The sequence below is a fragment of the Zingiber officinale genome, chromosome 1A (assembly GCF_018446385.1).
Source record: "Zingiber officinale cultivar Zhangliang chromosome 1A, Zo_v1.1, whole genome shotgun sequence".
Taxonomy (NCBI): Eukaryota; Viridiplantae; Streptophyta; class Magnoliopsida; order Zingiberales; family Zingiberaceae; genus Zingiber; species Zingiber officinale.
In genome coordinates, this window is record NC_055987.1 from 117,943,147 (window position 1) to 117,956,010 (window position 12,864).

The following is a 12,864-nucleotide window of genomic DNA, read 5'->3' on the forward strand; positions in this document are numbered from 1 at the left end:
TAAATTTTCAAAACTAACTGGGTTTCTTTGTAAAGTTCGGAAAGTATGCTGAAAAAAAAACAAGGTTAGGTTTACATGAAGGAGCCGCCGCAACTCTTACGATGCAATTTCAGCTGGTTGATGGACGATCCACGCCCCGCTTGGTTCTTGCATTCAAATCGCAGCTTTGCCCTTTCTCGATCGATTGAAGTGCCGAGCCCCACGACGAGCCTGGTTTCCTTGAATTTCTTTACGCCTTCAGGTTAGATTTCTGCCCTCGGATTGGAAACGCTTCGCCTTTTATATAACACTAATTTACTTCCAAATTGGAACATTGAGAGGATATATTGAAGAAGACTGCGGTGGCTTGTGATGCCTTCAGTTTCTTGGCCGTAGTTGTGATGCCAGTTAATGGCTTGTCATTCCTTTGTCAGTCGATCGTTTTCATATGTTTGATATCTTGATTCGAAGCATGTTTTCTTGACCATAATTGTGAATTGTTATATGAGTTAATGGATTTGATATTTTTATTGGAAACGAAAGGGAATACATTTCTTTAAAATAAAATTCCGTTCTTGGATTGTCTGTCCGTCGCTCTTCGTGCATTGAACGAACCCTATAAAGACTCAAAAGCAGTGATCTTAGTAGGAGCTTGTTTTCCGATCATGATTTATACATGATCTTTTACTGAAGCTATGACTAAAATCGGAAATGTAGTCGCAACTTAGCAAAAGACAGTGATTGGCTGATTGCCTTGTTTGCTCTTAGAATATAATAGATTTGATGGTTCAAGGAATTGCTTCTTGTTAGGTATGGCGGGCATGATACCTACTGAAATTGTCTAAGAATACCCAGGTAATACTAACATCTATATAGGAAAAATTGAAGATTAGAGTTTTAATTCTGCATATAGATTTATTACAAGTAAACTAGTTCAACTCAAGTATCTTCTACCTTGGTTTCTAAACCTAAATTCATCTTGTACCTACCACAACTCAATTGTCTAATATCCTATTCAAATCCATCCTTTATTCGTTTAATGTGTTTCCAAGCTTATTAAAGTATATCGGGCAATGATGAGATATCCATCCTATTGCCATGGCTAGTTCTTGTCAAGCTACAACCATGTAGAATGGTTATTTTATTCTTATAGTTATCTTTTCTTTTTTGCAAAAAGGTCATACGCTGATCCTAGGCGTGTGTATGTTGATCCCGGGCGCCCCACACGGCCGGTCCCACAGCCATATGTAGAGAGGTAAATCAAGAAACCGAGTAGGCTACAACATGGGAGGGTATTTTCGCTCACCAGTAAAAGCATGTTGCGGAGGCCACTATCAATAATTCACATTTAGAGTTGTATGATAAAAAAATTGAGGTGGTGAAGGATAAACAAGATTGTGATTCCATCATTCTATAAAATGGTATAGTTTAGGGGCATTATAAAATTTTGTAGAAAAAAATATAACCCTAATTGCGTGTTGTCCTATAGTCTTCCTTGTTCTTCCCTTCCTAGCGACATGAGATGGAGGCCTCCCCACATGATTGTTTAGCTGTCTGCCCTCTCCCACGTAGTGTCATGGATCTTCCATTCTGTTAGATCGAATGGGTGCGATAGAGGGGGGGGGGGGGAGGGGAGGGGTGAATATCACGCTCTTTTACAACTTTTATTTTTCTTTGGAAATCAGAATCGTGTAGCGGAAAGTAAAAAGACAAGTTCGTTTACTTCGTTCGGAGTCTAGGTCGACTCCTACTCGAAGACCCGCGGTCCTTGACTGCACCGATGGACAATCCACTATAACCCTTCTTTCTGAAATCTTCGGAAAGAAGCATAACGTACAAAATGAGCAAGATAGTAACAACCTACTATCTTACTTAAGTTAATTACAATGCAAGCTAATAAAATATACCGACAAGTAATAGAGTTGAAGCTTTGGTCGGTACTATCGAACGGAGTGACTTGCAGCATTGATGAAGACTTGTAGCACGAGCAGCTTGCAGAACAGAACTTCAGTCGATCAGAAAGTGTTGTACAGCCTCAAACCTAGAGCCTCTTTTTATAGGTGTAATGGACATTCGGTCGATCGATCCCTCTATTCGGTCGATCGAACCAGCTCCCTTCCTTCCTGGTTGGATTCTGACGCTGGCTCGATCTCTGACATTAATTGCTCATTAAGGGTTCGGTCGACCGATCCATCTTTTCGGTCGACCGAACAGGCTCCTTCCCTGTTCGTCGAGATTTGCCGAGATTCGTATTTACTGTGCATTAATGTTGATTGGTTCGGTCGACCGATCAACCCTTTTTCCTTTTGCTTCTGATCAATGATGATGAACTGGCCTGTGTTGAATCATCATGGTTCGGTCGACTGAATAGTACCGATCTTACTGTTCGGTCAACCGATCAAATTTTGATCGGGCTCTGATATGTTCTGGTCTGATCTAAACACTGCCTTGATTTCTTCTTGTTCGGTCGACCGATCCTCTGGTTCGGTCAACCGATCCAGTCGGACCTACAACACAGTGTTAAACAAAGTATCCCTGCAACACAGATGTTAGCACAATAATAATATTATAATGTATGAGCAATATAAAGGACAGTAGAACTGTTTTGATCTCATCTTGGAAACCTTCCGGGTTTCTTCAGTTGGATCAGCGACCTTAGGTTGTTCATTTTAGGAACCCGACCTCACTATCGCTCCTCCAGTTGTTTATCTCAACTTACCTGCCAAACATGGTCCTCCAGACATGTTTGGACTTTGCCTGCTCAGTGTCTGTTCACCTGATCTACTAAGACCTTTCCTGCAATACTATATTAGCTAACAACAATAATAGTAATACAAAATATAATGGTAAACCTAATCCTAGATTTATTGAGAGCCGTTGGTCCGGTCGTCCGCCCATCCGATCAACCTTGTTTGGAGTTCACTCCTCCAAGACTTCTCGTTACTTAAGGTTATATTCCCCTAGGTTTTTCACCACTTGGCTTTACTCACCAAGACTCAGTATTCGGCTACTCAGGGATCAGGTCCTTCAGACCTATCCACTTGACTTCCACGATATACCTAGATTTCTCTCGCCTCAGTATTCGGCTATCCAGGGATCAGGTCCTCCAAACTTATTCACCTGGCTTTCACGATATATCGAGATTTTTCTTGCTTAGCCTCCAACTAGGACTTCCCTTGCCTAGCCTACAACTAGGACTTCCTTAGATCAAGCTCCATTCTTAAACATACTTAAACATATTTGTCTGACATTAAAACCTTGGAGGTCGATTGCACCAACACATTCCTCCTTGCATGACATGTACAGTCTACAATGCCCGAGTAAGCTTCCCTTTAGGTTTCTTTCTTCTTCTGCCATCATAGATGAGCCTCGCTGCTCAAACTCTTTCTACATACTTGGTTGACCATGTTTCTGTGTGTTTGACATGGGCATGAGAGGTGCATATGCTGAAACCGAGTAACAAAACTATCAATTTCGAGGTTGAGAACCATGTCCATGGTGACGAGTAAAGAGGAGGAAGGTGGAGTGAAAATTAGGACTTCATTAAACTTCTAAAACAAGTTTATAGTTTTTCTCCCTGCACGCTATGCAATGGATTGAGGAATGTGTAGGCTATTTTCCAGTAACAACTCAATACTACCTAACTGAGATATAATCAGTCATGGATTCAAACTTAGATGGGCAAAGTGACCAAAAAAACTTGGGGGAATGTGTATTTTGCCCTAAAAAAACTATGAGATATTCCCAGTTTGATGCAGGAATGGCAAGGTTAAACCTCTACCAACATTCAAAGTCCGCACTCCTGTGGCAGATTTTATTCCTTTGCAATAACTAATATTCCTTCTACTGCTTTACTGTCTAATTACTCAAGCTTTTGTTAAGGTGGATAACAATCCTTACAGGCACAGGCGCATAGAAGATCATGGCAATGCATACTTTAGCTTTGGCATTCTGTCCACATACTTTGCTTATCCATACACGAAAATTCTCCGGAATACGATATTTGCACTTGACATATCCAGAAAGAACTTTTATTCATTGTGCTGGAAAGATTCCTCCTCGCATTTGTTTCGTGTGGCCAACTTTTCCCTGTGCTAAAAATTCCAGGTTAGTTGCACTGTGCTATGAAACTGTTAACAAGATATAATCATAATTTTTTTTTGAAGATGTTGAATCGTCGTTGTAGTTTTATCTAATGAGTTAATTTTATGCTTCAAACATTTTTATCCACTTGTACAAGATTGTTCGTGGATATCCTTGTTTTATTGTCATTGACAGGCAATTCCTTCCCGAATTACTATTGAGATATTACTTTCTCCTAAAAATTTTCCCCTGCTGATGACTAACATCATAGTACCATATCTAAACAAAGGAGGCTGAACTGGACGACAGGGAGTATGACAGACGGCAACCAATCCGATACACCTGAAAGCAGCACCAGCAGTGCAACTCGACTGATAAGAACGATTCAATCTTTTCAAACTAAGCTGAGTGCTCGGATCAAGCAGTTGAGGAAAGGGATATGGATCAAAATTTTCTTTTTCTTGGTAGGATTCTACTCTGCTACAGCATTTGCAACAGTGATCGGGCAAACCGGCGACTGGGACATTCTTTCTGCTGGCTTTGCTGTTGTCGTGGTGGAGGGGATCGGTGCCCTCATGTACAGAGCTTCACTTACCTTTCTCGACAAGTTCAAGAGCCTAATCACCGTCTTCAATTACTGGAAGGCCGGGCTTTCCCTGGGATTGTTCTTGGACGCGTTCAAGTATGAAATCGAATCGTGTATCGAATCATGTAAGCCATCCAATTTTGAAATCGATATATTCCCCGCGATATGGTAGCTAAATTGAACTCAATAAGTTTTTGTGGTGGAGTTTCTCCGTTTGGCGTGTTCCAAGGGGAAATCTCGAAACAGGGGACATTGCAGAGTCTGTTCTGGTAATTTTAAAGATTTAGGGGGTATTTATAAATAAGGTAAAGTTTGGGGGTGAAACAATATATTTCCCTAAATAAAGGCGGTTGGATCGCGACATGGCTTAATTACATGGCGCGAGCCCAGCCCACCGTGGAGCACCACGTTGTTGACCCCACCTTCCCTCTGCCGGCTCCATCGCCTCTCCTCCCTCTCCCGGCCCTTGACGCCCTCCTGGTCGCCGCCATCGACGCCGCCGCCGGCCCCCGCCACCTCCGTGCCGCCCACGCCGCTCTCGTCCGCCTCGGCCTCCACCACAGATGCTTCCTCGTCACCAAGCTCCTCCGCCGCCTCTCCGATTATCGCGTCCCCCTCCACCCTTACCCCCTCCTCATCTTCTCCCTCGTCCCCCGCCCCAACTCCTTTCTATGGAACTCCCTTATCCGCTCCGCCGCACTCCTCAACCCTTCCCACTCCGACCACCATCCCCTCCGCCTCTACTCCCTCATGCGCCGTAGCTGGCCCCCGACGCCGCCCCTCTCCTTCACTTTCTCCGCCCTACTCAAATTCGCCACCTCCCAAGAATCCCTCTCCAGCGGCCGCCAGATTCACGCCCAAGCCATCTTCATCGGCGGTTTCGACGCTGACCTTTTCGTCCGGAACACTCTCATCTCCATGTACGTCGGATGCTCCGACATAGCGGCCGCTCGAAGGGTGTTCGACGAAATGCCCGTTCGAGACGCTATCTCTTGGACTTCGTTGATTGTGGCTTACACCAAAAGCGGCGACCTTTCTTCAGCACGAGGGTTGTTTGAGGCATCTCCCGTGAAGGACGTTGTGGCATGGACTGCAATGATCACAGGATACGCCCAGAATGCGATGCCCAAAGAGGCGCTGCTGGCATTCGAGAGGATGAGAGAAGCGGACGTAGTTATGGACGAAGTTGCCTTGGTCGGCGCCATTTCTGCCATCGCTCAGTTAGGTGCTGCAAAACACGCACTTTGGCTTCGGGATCTGGTGGAGAAGATTGGGCTCGACCAGAACCTTTTGGTTGGATCGGCAATGGTGGATATGCATGCAAAATGCGGGCTGATCGACGAGGCCCGTCGGGTGTTTGATAAAATGACAGACCGGAATGTCTACTCCTACAGTGCAATGATCGCTGGACTCGCTACATACGGAAGAGCTTTGGAAGCCATTTCATTGTTTAAAGAAATGGTAGGCGAGACGAACGTGAAACCAAACCATGTCACATTCATCGGCCTCCTCACAGCTTGTAGCTATACTGGGATGGTGGAGGAAGGTCGACGCTACTTCAGGATGATGGAGGATGAGTATGGTATCGTTCCTTCCGCTGATCATTACACATGCATGGTCGATTTGTTGGGGCGTGCTGGACTAGTCGAAGAAGCACTTGATCTAGCGAGGTCTATGCCAATAAAGCCGCACGGTGGTGTCTGGGGTGCGTTGCTCAGTGCCTGTCGGATCCATGGAAAGACAGAGATTGCGAGAATTGCCGCCGATCATATATTCGAGCTCGAGCCTGATGGGGTCGGCAACTACGTGTTGCTCTCGAATATATATTCATCTGCAGGGATGTGGGACGAGGTGTTGAAGGTTCGGAGACTGATGAGAGCGAGGGGGCTAAGGAAAAATCCTTCAGCGAGCTGGACAGAAGATAAAGATGGTTCCGTCCACGAGTTCTTTGCAGGGGACAATTCCCACCCGAGAATCCGGCAGATAAAGCGCGCATTAGAGAATCTGTTGGGCATGTTGAAGCTTCGAGGTTATGTGCCCGTATTGAGTTCTGTTGTTTATGATGTCAAGGACGAAGAGAAAGAAAGGCTGTTGAAAGGTCACAGCGAGAAGTTGGCATTGGCATTCGGCTTGTCGACGACTTCTGCAGGAGACACGATAAGGATATCGAAGAACCTTAGGATATGCGACGATTGCCATTTGGTGATGCGACTTGCATCAAGGGCTGTGGAAAGGGAGATTGTGGTGAGGGATAACATGAGGTTTCACCATTTCAAAGATGGGGAATGCTCATGTCGAGAATTTTGGTAAAGATTCAATATGCAATTCGATCCTTTTAGTGAAAATAATTATTATGCAGTAACATTGAACTAAAATTTGAGCATTACATATTTACCATTCGATTAATGAACATTACAAGCTTTTCATGGCAATGTTTTTCTGGTCCTCCAATCTCAACCGTCCGTTCGCTATCTTCTCCCTATGTTTCAGCTTCCAGTCTTATCTCCAACGTCCGCTCTCAAGGGTTTGTCTCCTCGATCTGATCCAGCACCGGTTTCCACACCCGGGCCCGCGGCTGTACTTTACGCGGGTCCACGACCGGTACCGCCCGCTTGGCGGCGGCGGCGAGGAGGCGGCCCATGTGCGTGGCGAGGTCGACGATCGACGACTCGTCGCGGAGGAGCGCGTGGGGGAGGAGGAAGTAGACGCCGCCGACCGCCAGGCGCTCTCCGGGGAGGAGGCGCTCCGATCCGAATGTGGCTAGGCGGGCAGCGGAGACGAGCACGTGAGCGGGGGGACGCCCGGTGAGCTCGCCTGCCGTCACCGGCGCCTGTAAATCAACCACGTTTCCGGTGGCGTGGATCACCCGCACGCAGCCCGGCGGCGGCGCGGCCAGCTGACACGAGTGGGAGCAGCCCATTTATAAACAAGCCCCTGAAAAAATAATTAACGACTAAACAAAAAATCTCAAAATTAGCGAGATCGATTAAGAAACAACATGAGATACAAGCTTCATACTCGAATAGAAGAGGGGAAATTACTACGCGATTAATCAAACTCGAAGAAGTGGATTGGGGACTAAAGAGGGAGAACTAGAGACAGTTATGGGCGAAGAAGCCAGAAGCGGCAAGAGAGGAAGAAGATGATGGAAAGAGATGGAGCACGGAGACAAAGCAATTATGGAGAACGAAAATAAATAAATAAATAAATAGTTGGAATTGGCACGTCATGATGTGATGGAAGTGTGAAAAAGCTAATGCTGAAAAGATGATGATCAGAGTTTACTTGGTGGAGAGGAGGAGAACAGGAGGAGATGTGGAATTTTGGTGAGGCATAATAAAGACTGGGTTGACCGTTGACATCAAAAAGTGAGATACCGGTGGATCGATCGGATCCTTAGTCTTTTATCCCTATAATTTTACTCATCGCCCTAGTCTATTATCCGGGAGAAAGATAAATTCCGTGGGATCGCCGTTACTTGATCGATGTCAGAATTTGATCGGATCTTAACAGAAGTTCAGATGGACGATAAAAAAAATTCTATTCAGATCTGATCGAATTTCGGCACTGATCGAGCCAGCGACGATCCTTTGAGTTCATTTTTCCTCCAAGATATGATTTTGATCAGGCTGACGACCTCCGACCACCGATAATAAATTAGGATGATAAATGAGATACGAGGATAAGAGGTTTTAGAGATAGAGGATGTGTCTCTTTTTATCCTTGGCGCACTCAGGATGTGAGATTGTTTAATTAAATCTAGATAACGCAAACAAAATACTGCATCTCTTTTTGTTCAAACTGACCTTTGTTTTTTTATCTATAATAAATTTTCTATTAAATTAAATTAAAATTTTATCTCTTCTCCCTTCCATCAAATACATGTGATCCTGTCCTAAATTAATGAAAACGATAAATTAGAAACGTGATTCTTATATTGACTTAATAAAAGCTCCGCCCTATCCTATAATATAGGGAGTTTTGGTATTGAGTCAGAGAAGGAATCCTCGGTATTAGCCTTGTAACATTTAAACAATTTGATTTGAGAGAAGAAAGTAGTGAAAGTAAACTGTAACAATGAGCGTGTGTAAATATGAAGTATCGCATATATACCTCCGCTCGTAGATGAATACCCCTTTTATAGTGTCATTATTGCGTTGTGTACAGATCTCAAAGTATTAGTACATTTACCCAAACTTTCCTAAGAAAGGATATATTATAAAGTGCTCCTGACACTTTTTCTTAAAAGAGTGTGTAAATCTATGTGATTTGATAAGTTAGAAGCTTCTAAAGGACGATTTGCCGATAGAAAATTCTTTGTCCTTTACAACATAAAATTTCAAAAGAGTACGATATGATAGGTATATGGGTCCTGCTGCAGGCTGACCGGCCGCCACTCGGTCGAGAGATTGCTAGCTCGACCTTATAGAATGCAGTCAAGAACTAGTTCTTTACTCGACTCTTCATTTTGTTAAGGAGGCGCAATATGTCCGATCGACCCCTAAGTTTGATTGGACAAGGTGGTGGACCGGATAAATTAGTACTTAGCTTCAAACCTCATCTGTAAGTTGCGAAGGATGACCGCTTAGGAGATCCGGTTGACCTTTCGCGCCCGACAGGTGATGCGAAGTCCGCTCAGCCAATATAGCCTGGTCAACAGTTCTAGGATCATCCGACCATGTGACTTTGACCTCTGCGTCAGTTGGTCCTCCCTGCTTTGAACCGCTTTTTGGAGGATTCATCTTTATCATCTTATCACAAGCCTCCCCCCAAGTTTAGTCGAAGGAGGCTGCAAGTTCGATTGATTGGACACTTAATATTTTTTGTAGCTCTCATTTCCAATCGGACACTTTGCTGGCTGGCTCGTTGCTCGGCTTAAACGATTACTGTCTTTATTTACAGATCCTAAGGGAACTCTTTTCTCCTCGGTCGGGAGATTCCAAAGGTGACGCCGCTCTACTCGAATATCGGCGACACTTAGTTGTTTGTTATCTCCTTTCTCATCTTTTTCCCGAGCGGCCTCCCATCCTTATAGTACCTTTTTATTACTACTAACGTCATCTTAATTTCTTGAAAATCAATCAAATCCTTTGCCATTAATACAAAATATGCCAAGCATATTTTTTTTATCATACGCCTGCTGATTATTTCCATTCCTCATTAATGCACCTTATGATTGATTGCCACGTGTCACACTTTCGTGCCGCCGAATGTTCAATGTAATAGACGACTGCTAGGATTCAATATGACAACTACCTTTTCGAATTTGGATGATCTAGATCAAATCTCATTTTTCTAAATCCTTGATTGGACGACCATGAATAACCGACGATAGGATTTTTAAGGCCTCTACTGTTATCGTCACTCTATCGCTTTCTCTTTTGCCTTCATCTTCCTCCTTCTCGATTTCTCATTTGCTTCGCCAGCGATTCACGCCTAGTAAGTTCCACCTTCCTTTTTTCCACTTTTGATCTTCATCTTTCTTCGTAAGGACCACTCTGCTTCTCCCCCTCTTGCTGTCCCTGGATTGTGGTACACTTCCACTTAGTCGGATTTTAATGGCGACGAAGCGGATCAAATGAAAATGACATACCATATTCCTTTTGATCATAAACTTGCCATTCCATCTGCCTACGATCATCCCCACACCCCTCCTGATGGCTTTTTGACCTTTTTTCAAGGATTAACTTTATGCTAGCCTCCATTTTCCTATACATCCATTTTTCTCTGAAATCTATAGATACTTTCATATTCCTATCCAACAATTAGTTCCTAATTCGTTCAGGCTTTTGTGTGGGTTGCTAGTACTGTTCGGCTTATACAGAATTACTCTTCATCCTCATATTTTTCATTACTTTTATTACCCCAAACCTTCCGAGTCGGGCGTCTTCCTCTTCCAGGCTAGAGTGGGCACCATCTACTTTGATAAGATACTCTCTTCCAACAAGGGCTGGAAGTCTCATTACTTTTACGTCCAACTTCCTAACCAGGCTGCATTCTCGACCAGCTGGCAAATGCAGCTGCCCAACTCCCCCGAGCTAGGAAGATATCAGTGGGAGCCGACTTACCTCCAAGCCGCAATGTAGCTAGCTGACCTGAAATATCACATGCACAAGATACTACCGGAGGGCATTTTGTACATGTTCAGGCTGAGTCCCGTCCATGCCCAGCTGCCTAACCCTTTTGGTGAGCAGTTTTTCCTTCTCTTATTTTTGGATTCAACTGATTTTTTCTTTCTTTTTTTTTGCAGCTAAAGTGATGTTTAAGACTCTACTTGGCGCACCCACTAAGTTGACTGATGAAGAAGTCAAAACTCATGGAGCCACAAAGTTGGAGAGTCAAGGACTCTTACTGGTTGGACATTTTGAAGAGTCGACCGACGAGGAATAAGCGAGCCGGGTGGTAGCGAGCGACTCCGCTGCTAACATGGAGGAGCTTCCTCCAGAGCATCCCTGATTGGTCCCCATAGCGGTGTTAGAGTGTATACTAAAAGCCTAGCTTTTGTAAACATTTATTTTTGAAATAAAAGAATCACATTGGTCAATATCTACATTTATTTGTTAAATGTAATTGTTCAATTAATTTATATAGTAGACAACATGGAGTGTGGTGTCACACTCAGAAGATCATGTTGTCAGTTCTTTATAAATTATAAATAGTTGCTCACGACTAAGATGGTCAGGAACAAACCATCGGAATAGTCGTAGTGTAATTAAGTAATAGTTTATCTTGATTAATAAATTACACTGATACACTCTAAGTGTATTGAGTAGACCATTTAGGTAAGTTCTTTTTGTACTGACTTAATAAAAGAACTAGACCTTAGTTATTATGGAAGTGTGTGCTCTTAAGCCTAATATAATAACAAACACATATATTTAATATTTATTTCTTTGACTTATCAAAGGGTGAGGTTTAGCTCGATAAATCAATATGCCCGATAAGTTAGGAAATGGTATTACTTATAGTGTGTGTTGTTGATTATAGAAGAAATCTGTGTCCTAGTTATCTAGGCTAAGAATGTTCCCAAGAGGAGCTCATAAGGATTGTCATGTTAAACCCTGCAGGTAGACTTAGTCCGACATGACAATGAAGTTGAGTGGTACTACTCTTGGAGCTAGATATTAATTAAGTAAGTTGTCAGTAACTTATTTAATTAGTGGACATTCGTTATCTTAAATATAGGGAGACTAACACACTCATGATAAGAAGGAACCTATAATGTAATTTGGGATTGGTGAGGTAGTGCGGTAATTACTCTCTAGTCGAATGAGTTATTATCGATGAACTTGAGTTGTGTGTTCGGGGCGAACACTGGATACTCAAGCTCATCGGAAGACCAAAACCAATTTATCCTCTAGGTCCCTGTCATAGTCTCATTAAAGCCTTAAGTTCATCCAAAGAAAGACCCATCTTGGTGTCCAAGAAGGGGGCCGACCCAATGCTTGGTGACCAAGCAAAGGCCGACCACATCCTCTTTATAGGGGCCGACCCTATTGCTTGGTGACCAAGCATGTAGGGGTCGGCCAAGATTAATTCAAATAGGAGGGGTGTTTTGAATTTTTAAAATCTTCTCTTTGTAGAAAACTATAAGTTTTAAAAGAGAGATTTTAATTTTTAAAATTTTCCTTATTTGAATTAGGCCACATGTTTTAATAGAGAGTTTTAAAAATTTTAAAACTTTCCTTTTTAACCATCCTCATGGTTTAAGAAAAAAAAGGAAGATAAGTTTTAAAATTAAAATTTTCTATTGCCATGTTAAAAAAGAAAATTTTATAAGAGAAGTTTTAAATTTTAAAACATGGTTTTAATTTTTAGAACTTTCCTTTTTTAACTCCTACTTTAGGAAAGAGAGCTTGTAAAATTTTATAAGAATTTTTCTTGTAAAATTCTATTAAAAATAAAAATTCTTTTCCTCTTATGGGGGCCGACCACCTTTGCTTGGTGCCCAAGTAAGGTGGCCGACCATGTTTAAAATTATAAAACCATCAAATTTATTTTTGGTGATTGATTCAATCAAGAGGAAAGAAAAGAAAAATTAAAAGGGAAAAGGAAAAGCTAGAGGAAGATTTTAATTTTTGTAAAAATTCTTCCCTTATTTGCCTTGGGCAAGTAATATAAAAGAAGGGGTGAGGAGGCCTCATGAGATATAACTCTTATTCTCTTGCTTGGAGACTCTCTTGGTGTGGCCGACCCTTCTCCCTTCTCTTTTTCCT

General features: G+C 42.9%; 3 protein-coding genes across 5 annotated transcripts; 2 read left to right on the forward strand and 1 right to left on the reverse strand.

Moving 5' to 3' along the window:
- Positions 1 to 49: 49 nt before the first annotated feature.
- Positions 50 to 7,003, forward strand: LOC122029319 (pentatricopeptide repeat-containing protein At5g44230-like). 2 transcript variants are annotated; one of them, XM_042588271.1, is made up of 3 exons: positions 50 to 241; positions 3,882 to 4,086; positions 4,334 to 7,003. In XM_042588271.1, exon 3 carries the CDS (start codon positions 5,024 to 5,026, stop codon positions 6,956 to 6,958), a length of 1,935 nt encoding a protein of 644 aa, XP_042444205.1. In that variant the 5' UTR covers positions 50 to 241; positions 3,882 to 4,086; positions 4,334 to 5,023; the 3' UTR covers positions 6,959 to 7,003. The 2 variants fall into 2 exon arrangements, with proteins under 2 accessions (XP_042444205.1, XP_042444198.1); XM_042588264.1 differs by having other exon boundaries at positions 51 to 241; positions 4,352 to 7,003.
- Positions 4,377 to 4,820, forward strand: LOC122002107 (ycf20-like protein). Its single transcript, XM_042557167.1, has one exon. The coding sequence runs from the start codon at positions 4,377 to 4,379 to the stop codon at positions 4,818 to 4,820; it is 444 nt and encodes a 147-aa protein (XP_042413101.1).
- Positions 6,982 to 7,821, reverse strand: LOC122029343. 2 transcript variants are annotated; one of them, XM_042588294.1, is made up of 2 exons: positions 7,667 to 7,821; positions 6,982 to 7,582 (listed from the first exon to the last, which is right to left on the reverse strand). In XM_042588294.1, the coding sequence occupies exon 2, from the start codon at positions 7,566 to 7,568 to the stop codon at positions 7,167 to 7,169; it is 402 nt and encodes a 133-aa protein (XP_042444228.1). In that variant the 5' UTR covers positions 7,569 to 7,582; positions 7,667 to 7,821; the 3' UTR covers positions 6,982 to 7,166. The 2 variants fall into 2 exon arrangements, with proteins under 2 accessions (XP_042444228.1, XP_042444236.1); XM_042588302.1 differs by having other exon boundaries at positions 6,982 to 7,601; positions 7,690 to 7,816.
- Between the last annotated feature and the right edge of the window lie 5,043 nt (positions 7,822 to 12,864).